The following is a 14,512-nucleotide window of genomic DNA, read 5'->3' on the forward strand; positions in this document are numbered from 1 at the left end:
GGTGAGACTGACTTTAAAGTGCTGCCCTTCCTGTCCCTGCCTCCTGAGTGTCAGGATTGCATGTGTTTGCTATCACAGTCAACATGGTGACTGATTTTTCTTTAAAGAAACTTTGATAGCAAGTGGGAAAGATGGCGCAGGCAGGTCTCTTGAAGCCTTCCTTTATCTAGCCTTCCCTTCACAGCAGGGCTACATATCACATAACTGTAGATCAGCATGCAAACAAAGAGATTGGCAGTACAATGGTTGTATAGAATTCTTCCGCCCTATCTCCTGTGTAGATAGATCTGCATGTACAGTACATTCAAGATACATTTTGGACAGGCTGACTCAGGCCTGAAATCTCAGGATTATTTGAGAGCTTGGGGCCAGCCTAGGCTGTGTATTAAGTTCCAGGCCAGTCCAAACAAACACAAAAACAAAACAAAGCACTTTAAAAGTCTATGACAAATAGGGGCTCTAATAACCTTTTTTTTTCCCAGAGCTGAGGACCGAACACAGGGCCTTGTGCTTGCTAGGAAAGCCTCAACCACTGAGCTAAATCCCCAACCCCTCTAATAACCTTTTTATAAATACTTTATGTACAGTTATATTCAAAGTCATGTTCATTTGAAATCTTCAAAAAATGTTCCTGTCTTTGTCCTGGTTCTGTTACTGTAAAGAGTCATCATGACCACAGCAACCCCTGTAAAAGAAAGCATTTAACTGAAGGCTTCTTTATAGTTTCAGACGGTTAGTTCATCATCACCATGACCATCACCACCACCACCATCACCATCACCACCACCACCATCACCATCACCACCACCACCACCACCACCACCACCATCATCATCATCATCATCATCATCATCATCATAGTTGGGAGCATGGTTGCATGCACACAGTCATAGCCCTGGAGCTGAGAGCTTTACATCCTGATCCACAGGCAGCAGAAGAGAACCTGGGCTGGGCATGGGCTTTTGAAACTTTGGAGCCCACCTCCAGTGATGAACTTCCTCCAATAAGTCTACACCTATTAATCCTGCTAATCCTTCTCAAACAATGCCCCTATCTGATAACTAAGCATTCAAAGATATGAACCAATGAGGGCCATTGTTATTCAAAGCACCAAACTGTTAATTTTGTATTTTTAATTCTTAATTCAGATGGGTCATAAAGCCTAAAAAGTTGCTTGAAGAATGTCAGGCATAGTGACTCACAGCTATCTGAGGCAGAAGAATCAACACAAGTCTGAAGCTAGGCTGGGCTACTGGGTGAGATCCTGTCTTAAAACAAATAAACCTCAACAAAACCAAACCCAGTATGTTGGTGTACACTCATAAATCCAGCACTTGTAGGCAGGCACAGGAGAACTAGGAGTTCAAGGCCAACCTGTTCTACATATTAAGTTAGAAGCTAGCTTGGAAAGTATATGAAACGTGCTCTAAATAAATCAAACCAAAGCAATAGCACATTCTCTGAAGACATCGCTGGGTCCTGTAATGTGAAATTGAACTCACTTGGCCCTCAAAATGATTTTCACTCCCCCAACTCCACCATTTAATCTACTTTTTCTGTGTTTGTCACAGGTGTCTTTTAGCATCTGATAATGCCTCATATACGTCAATACAAGCTACTTGCTTGTACTTTCTCTCTATTTCTTTATTAGCATTTTTATCTGGATACTACTTTAGTGTCAATTTATAATATGACTTTTTTTTAACCCTGATCCAAGTGTCACATATCTCAGGCTGAGCCTTGAACTCATTACATAGTTGAGGGTAACCTTCAGCTTCTCACCCTCCTGCCTCCATCTCCTGTGTTTGTCTGTTTGTTTTAGTGGTGGGGATAAAACCTACAGACTTGTATGCTGGTCAGTCAATATGCATCTGAGAATCGTCCCTAGCCCAAGCCATGACTTCTTGCATCCTCAGAATGCATAGAAAGGAAGCGGTTCCCGGGAATACATTTATAAGGATATTAATCTCACTGAGGAAGGAAATACCTACAACTTCCACAGGCTTCACTTCTTTATCACGTCTCATTGGTAATTTCCTTCTGAATTATAACCTTGTACTTACTGCTAATTTATCTGCAGGAGTAGTCTGGAAAGTACTAGGAATCTTATCATCAGGTTGGTATTCTCCAAGTGGTACTGTAGGTAACCTTCTTGTTTGTATGACATCATACTTTGAGTGGATAAATTGTTTTGCCTTCCACTGAGTGAGATACGGTGGCCTCTTAAACTCTCCAGCACAGAGACATGAGGTGAAATGAGCCTAACCACCAAATAAACATATTCCCACGGGTTGGGCAATAGACAAGATCGTAACTAGACTCAGTATGCATCCAGTGAAAATAATTCAAACCCATCGTGTTGTCCATAGCAATATGGAAAAATCATCATTTTTGTTAAGATAGCAAGTAAAAGAAGCTCTTGATGAATGGTTACATATGAGGGACTGTCAAGATGGCTCAGTGGGTAAGGACACTTGCCACCAAGCCTAACCACCTGCATTCTATCCTTAGACCCCCACAGTGAGAATAAGTTCCTTATAGTTGTTTCTTTCTTTTTTTGACAAGTGCATGGACACACACACACACACACACACACACACACACACACACAGAATGAATAAATGATTCAATATAAAGAAAAACTTGAAAGGAGTTAAGAGCATATTGTCACCATGTGTATTATTGTAAATGTACCAATTAGAGTTCTAAACTACTACTCTTTCAGGACATAGCCATAGTTACTTGTCCTAACTACATGTAAAGTTTGCACATTCTACCCTGGGGTTATACCTTCAGTGGTATCTGCTCTGCAATCTGGATTACAGCATCTGTCCCTCAGACTAAAATTATACAGTTCCATGGCCAGCAGGATGGCTTGCCAACCCTGATGGTCTGAGTTCAATTTCTTCACATTGTGGAAGGAGAAAACCAACTCTTAGTTATCCTCTGACATGCAGCACGTATGTTCATGTGTATGATTATATCGTGTACAAACACACACACACACACACACAAACACACACCACAAAAATTAATAACAAGGTATTTTAAAAGGTAATTTCTTTAGTTCAGCCACCAGATGGCAGAGCTGCACAAGTTTAGAGACTGTTAGCTTCTCTAACAAAAGTATGCAACCTTTTCATGATACTCATAAACCAACAATCAAATTCAGCTGACAGTGCTACCTTGCATAGACACTCAGAATACTGTGTTAGTATCTTCATGTTATTGTGAATTTATTTTAAAGTAATTAAAAATCTAAAGTTTATACTTACCATCTTGTTTCTACTTTGTAACAAAGTCTTGTCAAAGTCTTTTTAAAGTACTAAATATTCTTTTATGAGATTCTTTTTCACTTTCTTCCTTTGAAAATTTCATATATGTAAATAGTGTGTCTTGAACATATTTACCCCTAATTCTTTCCTCCTGACCCCTCAGAGAACCCCAATTCCCTCCTCCAATTCTCCTCAAGTAACCCGAACTAGAGTACAAGCATAGAGGTCAGAATGCAACCCGGGAAAGTGGTTTTCTCCTTCCATTTTATGCATAGGTCCTGGGGGTACAATTCAGATTGTCAGGCCTTTGTGGCAAGCCCATTACCCACTGAGCTATCTGTCACCTCACCCCCTCCTTTTAAAAAATACTTTTACTAAGTTTTAAATTGTGCGTATATATTTGTATCTGTGCACATGAGTGAAGTTAGCAGAGGAAGCCAGGGGAAGCCAGAAGTGTTAGAATCCCTGGAGCTGGAGTGAAAGACAGTTTTGAGCTATATCTAATTGGATGCTTGGAATTGACCTTGTGGGTACTCAGGATTGAGTTAAGATCCCCTGGAGCTTGGGTCCTCCGTAAGAGCAGTATATGATCTTAATTAACCACTGAGCCATTTTTCCAGGCTATTCCTCTTTTGAGACAATGCCCTAGGTAGTTCAGGCCAGACTAATCTGTGTCTGATCTCGAGCTCCTAAGCCTCTTGCTTCCACTTTTGAAAGTGCTAGAAATAGAAGTGCAAAGGAACCATGCTTGGCTATGGGATGTTCTTTTCTAATGCTTAATTATTACTATTTTTTAATGTAAGGTCTGCAATAAAGTTGGTGGTAAAAATCCTTACAAACACAAGTCCCTGGCTTTATCCCCCAGCATAGAGAGAAAAAGTAAAATCCCAGGAAGGATGTTGGAGCGGGATTGTGAGTTGGAGGTTAAGCCTGAACTATACCAGAAACGTATCAGAAATCACTAACAGTAACAGTCAAAAACGTATAGGTAATATATAAATTGTCATGTTTAAGTTGTTTTGCATGTCAATAACCAGCTGCTTGGCTTAATGTACTAATTACTAAAAGAGGGATTGTAAGGACAATGTAATTTTTTGACTGGGGCACACACTTTCAAGTTGTTTTCCAGACAGAAAGACAAAGCTATTTCTAGCAGCCCTGTTAAAGGATTCTGTGCATGCTCTCTCCCTTGCAATATTAGTCCAACTTTGGAAGTTTGGAAGCTAAAATAAGCAAATTGCACCTGTCCAACAATCAAACCTATAGGGACCATCAGGTCTGCATTTTTGACACCAAGTTGGGTAAGCACTGGCAAGCCAGAAGTGGGCGAAGCAGCTATTCCTATTCTCATATTGGAAGGCCATGAGGGCGCCCCAAAACCAATGTAAACTGATAAGCTAGTAGTTATGGAAAAGTGCTGCAGAGGGGGAAAATGGGTTAGCACAGGGTCAGTGGCTATTGATAAGCAAGTTTTCCCTGAGCTCCTCTGCTACTGTGTTTCTTTGTACGTGAAGGGGAGTGGATACAAATGGAAGGGTACTGTACAGGACACTTGCAGCCCTAGTGCTGATATCCTACTTTCTGAAAAGGACACATTTAGTTCCTGCCCTCTCTCGCAGACGGCAATTCTGGAACTCTGAGGTCTGTCCATATTGTTTCTTCTCTCATCGCTCAACAGGACTACAGGTTCAGACTGACACCCAGAGCTAAGGTAAGCTTATTGGAAATGGAAACACAGAAATGATCTCTCTGGCCCCCAAACAGAACTGGGTCCATCTTCTTTGCATAGAATTGACAGCATATCTCATTGTGAATGCAGTGTGTGTCCTCATTGAGGAGCAATTAGAATAAACTAGGAAGTCTTTCAGCTGATGCTTGTTTTTTAAAGTATGACAGGACCTTTTGATGTCCCCAATGGACTAAACCTAGGCCTGCCTCTATGAACAGTACCAGGTGCCGGTGATCACTGAAGTTAACCTGTGATAGTGGCTCTGAGTTCCTTGTCTCATGTCAATGAAAGGGGAAGATGCAGACTCTTGCAGGACTATGCAAAGCAGAAAAGGACTTTATTAGGAAGAGTTATTTAAGAAGTAAAAGATGGCGGGAGAGTTAGATAATTCCTTGAAGTAGAATGAGTTTCCAAGAAAAGAAAAGTCACCAAGCTCCTTGGTCTAGGGATTTTTACAGGACTGTGGTAGAAACTGGACAAAGGTTGTGGTAATCTCTGCTAAGATCGGCTAATTCTGTGGGCTATCATAGACCAAGCTAGTGCAGGACCCTTATGCTCTCTGCATGTCATCATAGCCCAATTTCTGTTCAGATACTGCCCATCTTATTAGGAGTAGTTGGAGTCCCTCCTATTCATCATTGAGTAGCTTTGTTAATTATTGATCCTGGCTGTATGATAATTGTTAGTCATTGTCCAACTTTACTACTCTCTAAATTCGGAGGTGTCTTGTATTATACTAAGTTCTTTTTGGTCTCACATTTACAAAACTAGCTTGGGGCTTTACCTCAGCAGAAAGTTAACTCTATCAAAGCTGCCAAGATGCAGCTCCGCTGTTTCTTGGCTACATCATATTTGGCTCCTCAACTATGGGGGTATAAGGTGCCCTCTTAAGCAGAAGCTTTTTAGAAGCCATCCTGGTACCTTCTAGAGAGTCTGCATTGTGTTTGTTTTCTCTTGCAGTTACAGAATTAAGAGGCAGTTCAAAAAATCTCAAACATGGCAGGCAGGATCAGGGAGAATCTCAGACATAGCAGGTAAAGTGAACAGATGAAAATACCTTTATTAAAGGTGAAAAGGCATACACACACATGCGTTCACCCACTCACAGACAGACTTGTACACACATACCCAAACAGACATAGAGACCTCCCCTGAAAAGTAGGGGGTGCTGAGGAGGCTGAAGTCAGACCTTTCCTGGAGGCCTGTGGGTTGCAAGGATCTTTAGTAGTCTTGAATGTAAGGCCTTTCCCCGTAATTTAGAGTTGGCCAATGTAAATGAACAAAGAGAAGCTGGTAGGCCCACTGGTAGGCAAATGTGTCATGGTCCAGCCTGGACTAGTTTGCCGGTAGGGACCCTATGACAGGAGAAGATGCCTACCAGGCTTTTGTTTTAAGCTGCCAAGCCTTTGTTTCCATGAGGAGGGTGAGGAAGAAGACAGAAGTTTGTCATCTTGATTATCTACCTGTGGCCCTTTTCCTGTCAGCTCATCAGGGATCTAAATCCAAGTTCCTCAATTCTTACTTCCAGTTTCATCTGTTATAACAAAAAAATAAAGCTGGGTGGTTATTGTCCACACCATTTATCCCAGCACCTGAGAGACAGAGGCAGGTGGGTCTCTGAGTTCAAGGCCAGCATGGTCTCAGCTGAGACTACAGAGTGGGTTCCAGGACAGTCAGGGATATACAGAGAAACCCTGTCTTGAATCCACCCCCAGAAGAAGAAAAAAGAGGAGGGGGGAAGGGGAAGGGGGAGAGGGAGGGGGAGAGGGAGAGGGAGAGGGAGAGGGAGAGGGAGAGGGAGAGGGAGAGGGAGAGGGAGAGGGAGAAGGAGAAGGAGAAGGAGAAGAAGAGACTATTGTTCCTCAAGGACTTTCGGGTCTAGGGAGTAAACTGGTCTTCTATCACTGGCCCAAAGCCCTGTCCTTCCTCTTATCTGTTTAGCTTGGCTATGTCAGACCCAAGTATAAGCCTTCTTATTTAGTGCAGTGGTTTGAAGAAGAATGTCTCCTGTAAGCTCATATATTGAATGTTTGCTTCTCAGTTGATGGGCTCTTTAGTATTAATTGAGTGGCATGGTCTTGGAGGAGATGTGTTACCAGGGGGTAGGTTTTGAGGTTTCCAAAACCCCACCAGGTCCAATCTCTCTCTCTCTCTCTCTCTCTCTCTCTCTCTCTCTCTCTCTCTCTCTCTCTCTCAGATCAGGATATAAGTTCTCAGCTATTGCTCTAGAGCCTGCCTGCCACCTCTCTCCCCAGCATGATGATCATGACTAATTCTCTGAAACTGTAAGCAAGCAAGCCTCCAATTCAACGCTTTCGTCTATAAGTTGTCTTTGTCAGATTGTCTCCTCACAGCAATAGAACAGTAGCTAAAATATTCATCTTCCTCATGTTCCAGGCCGCGCCATGTTATCCCATAATCCTCATTTTAATTGCAGCTTCTATCTTCACGTCAACACAAATGAGCAACTTGAGGCTTTTACCATGAGCTTTCTTCCCTCATCTATTGAGAGTGAGCTCCTGCGTCATAACCTCACAGCTCCTGTCATCACTGTTTCCTGACTTTCTAAGCATCCCAAAGACAAGGGGAGAACTGTGGGGCTAACTATACCTTCAAAAGATTACCTTTGATATGAATTATTATTAGTACCATATGGGTCATCAGAGACTGGCATTGGATCTGGAAGAATCCATTAAGGTGGAAATAGTTTTTCATACCAGCACATTTCTCTCAATTGCTCTTAAAGCGTCTCAGATGTTAGGGATCAGGGGGACACTGAGATGGATTGTTTGGTTATAAGAAGTTTATTACAAAAAATTATTGCCCAGGCAGAGTGACACACACGCATGTTAATTCCAGCACTTGAGAGACAGAGACAGGCATAGTTCTGTGTGATCAAAGCCAGCCTGGTATACATAGTGAGTCCCAGGCCACTCAGGACTACATAGTAAGACTCTGTCTCAAAAAATAAGTAAGTTATTGATGCTCTGGACAGACAGAAAAACAGCTTGTCAGAGGCTTTTAGGAGCAGAAATGGAAGTCTCTTATAACACTATGAGCATGGGAGGGGTGGTTTTAGAACTTGGAACCTGCACCTAGACTCTGATGCTCAAGCAGGAGGCAGAAAGGGGATGAGGGGCAGACTGTGTAACCACCAACACTCTCTTTCTGGGAAACTCATTTCCCCCGATGAGAAAGCCAGATGGTTAGTCTGGTAGCTAACCATCCACAGACAATGCCTCAGTGGAGTGCTTATTCATAACTGTGAGAGAAGAAGGACCTCTGTAGTTATTATGGCCTGTGTAGCAGTTTGGGCTGGATTCTAACATTATATTCCTGTGGCTATCAGTCAATTTCACAAGTAATTATGGGAGGACAGAACACAGAGGTCCAATCTAAGTCCACTCATATAACAAGTACATTCAGTTTCCTCCCCATCATTTAAGACACACCTTTATGCTATTTGAGTCACAAAATCATGTAACTGATAGATTCCTGGGGGACCCAGGAAGTGATAGTAACCCATACCTTTAATCTCAGCACTTGAAAGATAGGAGCAGACAGACCTCTGAGTTCAGGGCAGCCTGGTCTACAGAGTGAGTTTCAGGACAGCCAGGGCTAAACAAAGAAACCCTATCTCAAAAATCAAAACAAACCTAAAAAGAACCCATCCCCGTGAGGCTCTTGAAAGTTGTGAGAAATCATTGAGGGATGAGTGTACCATGAAACACTATTTCACAAGACACAGTAGATAAGGTCTTGTAGGCCAAGACCTGGGATGTGAAGAATAAGACAGGGGTTCAGGGATGACACAATCTGGACACCCCCAAGTCCACTCTTCTTCTCATTCCTGTCTACTCAAGTAGTAGATTTCTACACAACAGAGTTATGATGAGAGTTAACAACTGAGACATCTTGGTCAGGAAGTAAGGATTCAGAACATGGCTTCTAGACCACAGGAAGCCATATGTTAGCAGAGGCCCACATTCACCTCTAATACATTACCACCAATAACATAGGTATCTTAGGTGAGGAGTGTGCATCTAGGGGTTCCACCAAGTTTGTTCCATGAGACAGATAAAAGAATTGTGCATCCTTAAAATAAGACCCATGCAGAAACAGCTATGTCAAGGACTAGAGGGAGGTTATAGCCACTAACAAGAAAGTGAAGAGACAGGTGGAGCTCTCAAGGACTGCAGATGCAGGCAGGGACTGGGAAAGCAGCTGCTGCTAGAAAGCAAAAGCCACAGGAGTTCCTGGGAGCCACTGACACAGAACAAGTGGCTATTACCCCAAAGTGAAAACTACAGTAGGAGCTCATGGAACCGTAGACACAGAAGGTGGAGAAGCACCAACCAGAAAGAGAAATAAGAACAAAATCAGCAAATTGTATTAGGACAGAAATACATCTCCCAACAAGGGAACGGGGAGAGCCCCAGAGATGGGAATCTTCCTGAAGGCTCTGTGTTGGACTCCTTCTTGGTTCCCTGGGACTAAGGAGCAACCTCTCTTAAGGGGCCAGTCCCTGTTCTCTAAATTAGTTCCAGTTCCCCCGATGCTCCTCTATTCCCCTCTCTCAGAGGTCAGGGATTGACTCCCACTGCCATTGGAGATGGGGGCACTGCTGATTTCAGACTACATGCCTGTAGTGGCCTTCCAGTGGGGCTCCTGGTCTCCATGCATTTCTCCACCATTTCATTCCCCATTGGCTACCAGAGCAGACACATTAAAAGACAAACCAGATGCTTAAATCGTTCCAAATTCTTTATTTAAAAAAAACTACTTCATTATTTATATACTTGTGTGTCTGTGTGTAGATAACCTTGGAGTAGAGATAGCCTTAAGTGGGAGTAACAGGCAGTTATGGGATGGCTGACAAGGGTACTAGGAACTAAATTTAGGTCCTCTTTAAGACCATCAATCCCCTCTAACTGCTGTCCCATCTCTCCAGCCACCAATCTCCGTAATCCATTTCAAACTAAATGTGAGCTCTCTATTGAGCCTGGCAGGCCTGTGTGGCCAGGGATATGCCTGCTTCTCTAATGCATCGCCACATCTTACTTGGCATATGCAGCTTCCTACAAGACCCCTGCTCCTCTCAGTCCTTTGTGCTACTCTGTAGTTTCTAAAGTTTCTCTGTGGTCTGAAACTAAAGCATTAGCACTACCAAATTTCTTAGAAATCTTCAAATTCTCAAAATAGCTCCAGATCTAGCTTTGGATATGATGTGGCCATCTGTTAGAGGAAACTTTCAGGGTAGGTTCCTGACTTGGTTAAGGTTTTACTGCTGTGAACAGACACCATGACCAAGGCAACTCTTATAAGGACAACATTTAATTGGGGCTGGCTTACAGGTTCAGAGGTTCAGTCCATTATCATCAAGGCAGGAGCATGGCAGTGTCCAGGCAGGCATGGTGCAGGAGGAGCTAATAGTCTGATAGAAGAAGGCTGGCTCTCACGGGGCTAGGAGGTTGGTCTCATTGCTCACCCTCACAGTGGCATACTTCCTCCAACAAGACCACACCTCCTAATGGTGCCACTCCCTGGGCCAAGCATGTTCAAACCACCACAGTTCCCTTTTTCATCCTACAAGCATTCTGAGCATAAGCCAAGGCTAGCCAAAAGTAACAGGGGGTTAAATAGTTACAGCAAGATATCCTTTAGCAATGACAATGGAGATGTCTCCCACAGGGTCTCCCTCGCCATATACTCCAACTGCATACAAGGTAACTAGCTAGATTTTTCTAACTAGGTTCCTATCCCTTCAAGGATTCCCCGTCATTTCCTGCATGCCCTAGGTTGACTTAACAGCTACTCTGACTGCAAAGCTCCGTTATGTTACACTGTTACTAAACACATTTGCAAGAATGAGTGGCCAGAGATTACATGTCTGCAGCCATTGGGTAGTACCTAGTTGGGACTGGACTATATGGGGCATGTGAATAAACAAAAATAAAACAAGGGGAAATGAAAACACACCATATTAAACTCAAGGAGAGAAAATCCAGCTTCCAGTTTAATGGCTCCATTCATGGAATGATTTGTTGATCCACATCATCTTTATCATTTTCTCACCATATTATATGGTATTTTGGCAAAAGCCAATTACAGCCTGGTGGTGTTGTATCAGTAAGTATAGCTATTCTCATGTCTTTAGCCACCAAGCATTAAATGTTGTCTTTTTAAGAGTTGCTTTGGTCATGGAGTCTGTTCACAGCACTAAATCCCTAACTAAGACAGCCAGTAAGATAAGTTTTACTCTGGGACAATCATTTTCCTGTCCTCTTCAACATGACTTTAGAATATAGCCATCCAAGGGCACACACATTCATGAGTAAAATGAGATAGTTTATTTTCTGATGAATTGCCTTACATGAGAATGCAATTGAGTATTTTGCAGGGGAGTAATTTGTGTAGCATGTATAGCATATGTGTGCTGATGGGAATTGTACAATTTTGCTGTAATTACTAGATTCTAATGATTATGTTCCATTATGCTAATGCTTCTGAAATAAGTTTATCAAGCATTTTTATGCTATGTATGTCAACAGTTGGTGGATCTATGATGATTAACCTTGGTTGTCAACTTGACTATATTATCAAGCATTTTTATGCTATGTATGTCAACAGTTGGTGGATCTATGATGATTAACCTTGGTTGTCAACTTGACTATATCTACCATTAGCTAAAACCAAAATGTCTGGGCACATCTGTGGGGGATTTGTTTCTTAAATAGATCATTTGAAGTGAGAAGACCCACTGGATCTTTGAGATGGGAAGATAGACCTTTAATCCAGATCTTTTGAGGCAGGAAGATCCACCTTTAATCTGGGCCACACACTCTGCTGGCAGCCTATATTAAAGACATAGAAGAAGGAAACTTGTTCTCTTCCTTTGTCAGCTAGCTCTTACTTTGGCTAGCAAGTGCATTCCTTCACTAGCCTTAAAGCTTACTTTTTAGGTTCCTGGCCTATACTGAAGACCAGCTGAAACATGCAGATCAGGAACTGAATGACTATTAGATTGTTGAACCCATCGTTGGTAGACAGCCACTGTTGGACTAGCTAGACCACAACCTGAAATGCATTCTAATAAATGACCTTTGTATATATTATGATTATTTAGAGAACCCCAACCAATACTAACTGAGACCTGGGCCCCTCTATTAGGCATCTGGGTTTAAACTCCCTCAGTTTTCACATGAACTGAGATGTTCAGTGTGGGGCCAGAAAGAAAAGAAATTCTTTTCATTTCCTCCAGAGGGCAGCACGATCAAAAAAATTGTCCTCACCATAAACCCTCCAATGGCCTGCTAGAATTCAGGCCCTCCTACAGACAATACCCAGCTGGGTCAAACATCAATGCTAACTAACAGCATAGTTGTTATAGATTAGAGACATGGAAAACACTACATTGTGGCCATTGTGACTACTCATGGCCAACATTTTAATAATGAAACAACCCACTGTAAACTGTATAAACTGTGTACTATAAACCATGTAAGATGGGGAGGGCTAAGGACCTAGAGAGATGACTAAAGACCTAAAAGTGCTTGCTGCTCTTGCAGAGAACCAAAATTCAGTTCTCAGCATACACTTCTGAAGGCTCGAAAACTGGAAGACTAGCCCCAGGGTATCTGATGCACTCCCCTGGCCTCTGTGGGCACTTGCAGAGGTGTGTGTGTGTGTGTGTGTGTGTGTGTGTGTGTGTGTGTGTGTGTGTTGGCATCTGTGGGCACTTGCACGTGTGTGTGTGTGTGTGTTGGCGTCTGTGGGCACTTGCGCGCGCGCGTGAGTGTGTGTGTGTGTGTGTGTGTGTGTGTGTGTGTGTGTGGTTAATGCTTTGGTAATGTCTGGTGTCTGTAACAGCTCTTTCTGCTTACTGTAGTCAGCCACAAAGCGGGAGCAGTGGTCAGTGGTTTTATCATAAAACTGTTTCTTTGAGGGTTCTAAGTCCATTGTGCATCATAACTCTTGTAAGAACTGACCAATCAGTATCTAAGATGCAGAGAAGGCAGGTATCTTATGCCTTGTGCAACCAGCTCATTTCTTATAGAGATGCTACAGTGGTCTGAGAGATTAAAGTCTACAAACCAGTAACATTGGGTACTTTTTGTTGTTTCATCATCAAACTCATCTGACGAGTAAGTCCTGATCATGTTGAGTACTGGAGAGGAGGATGATAGTTTTGTGTTTAAGCTGATAAGAGAAACTTTCCTGTAGAAAGTGTCCAAGGTATGATCATCACAAACTTTCTAGACTATGCCTTCTAAGTCCATATCCTGGTCTCAGCACTCAGGATACCTGGTTTTGGTATAATTTAGAGTTGTGTCCTGATTTCTTGGTTAACCTTCTTTTTCTCTAGATGTCAACTAAATGAAGCAGCAGAATCCTGGGAATTCCATCCCTTTCTTCTTGAAATCCGTGTACTGGTTTCTCTGTAACTTTACCGTGACAGATGCAAAATGAAAGGAGTACATTCCCCCCTGCTTTTCTATAACTTGCAACAAAAGGAAATGTAGCAGTTAGCATGTGGCCCAAGGGTTTCATTTCGAAAAGGGAGTTGAGGGCTAGCAAGATCACACAACCAGTTGCTGCAAAAACTAATGAACTGAGTTCAATCCCTGAAAGCCATATGAGGTTGTCCTGTGACTTCCATAGGTACTCTGCCCCCCCCCACACACACGAACACAGTCCTTTAAAAAGAAACAGTATTTGACTATGACATGTAGCATTCATGTGTGAGAAACTGACAGACAAAACAGGGAGGAGCATTATTAAAGAGGCCTCTGGGTTGACCTGATGATGTGGCTTCATCTTCTTTTTCAGGCATTCTCTGTTGCCTTGAGGCTATTGGATAATACCAGACATGGATAAAGAAAATCCAGAAGCAGTACAAAGCCCACCAGAACGGAACATCGAGGTGGTCCCACCTAAAGAGCCAAAATGGCAGAAGCCCTCCAATAACATTCTTATCTATTTGATTGACAGGCAGCTGGGGAGACCCAGAAATGATATGGATTTGTTTGAGTGGGCTTGGACACTAAAATGAAGTGTCACCTCCAGAATAGAGTGGCCAAAATTCATGTTTATGTATAGGTGAAACACATGTTTTAAAAACAAGTAAAATAACTAGCCACTCTCATGTTTGATCCATTAAATGAGTCTTTATTGCAATTACTTTTGGTACATTGTGTGTTTCTTGTCTGGGCCTTCTTTGGTTGCATTGGGAAGGATATTGTATCCATCTTGATATTCTTCTTGTAGGATCTCATGAAGAAAGGATGGTGAGGTTGCATTGCAGATCACATCTGAAGTATAATTATGTATGCGTAACTCTCCAGCACATAGCTATTCAGTACTAAAGATTCTCCTCCCTATCCATTTTACAGAGATAATTCACTGCATCCCACTGGAAAACCCAACAGATTGCCCTGGTGAAATGGCACACTGGTGAGAACAAAGCAGTGCTAGGTTGGGATTTTAGAATACATGCCATCTAGAGCTG

At 42.5% G+C, this 14,512-nt stretch overlaps 1 protein-coding gene across 1 annotated transcript; it reads left to right on the forward strand.

The window, feature by feature from the left end:
* The first annotated feature begins 4,835 nt into the window (after nucleotides 1-4,835).
* Nucleotides 4,836-14,181, forward strand: Etdc (embryonic testis differentiation homolog C). Its single transcript, XM_039100425.1, has 2 exons — nucleotides 4,836-4,986; nucleotides 13,834-14,181. The coding sequence occupies exon 2, from the start codon at nucleotides 13,874-13,876 to the stop codon at nucleotides 14,054-14,056; it is 183 nt and encodes a 60-aa protein (XP_038956353.1). The 5' UTR covers nucleotides 4,836-4,986; nucleotides 13,834-13,873; the 3' UTR covers nucleotides 14,057-14,181.
* Nucleotides 14,182-14,512: the final 331 nt, after the last annotated feature.

The sequence above is a fragment of the Rattus norvegicus genome, chromosome X, assembly GCF_036323735.1.
Source record: "Rattus norvegicus strain BN/NHsdMcwi chromosome X, GRCr8, whole genome shotgun sequence".
NCBI classification, from domain to species: Eukaryota; Metazoa; Chordata; class Mammalia; order Rodentia; family Muridae; genus Rattus; species Rattus norvegicus.

Coding starts and splice junctions, on each gene's coding strand:
- Etdc (XM_039100425.1), top strand. CDS start 13,874: ATGGATAAAGAAAATCCAGAAGCAGTACAAAGCCCACCAGAACGGAAC.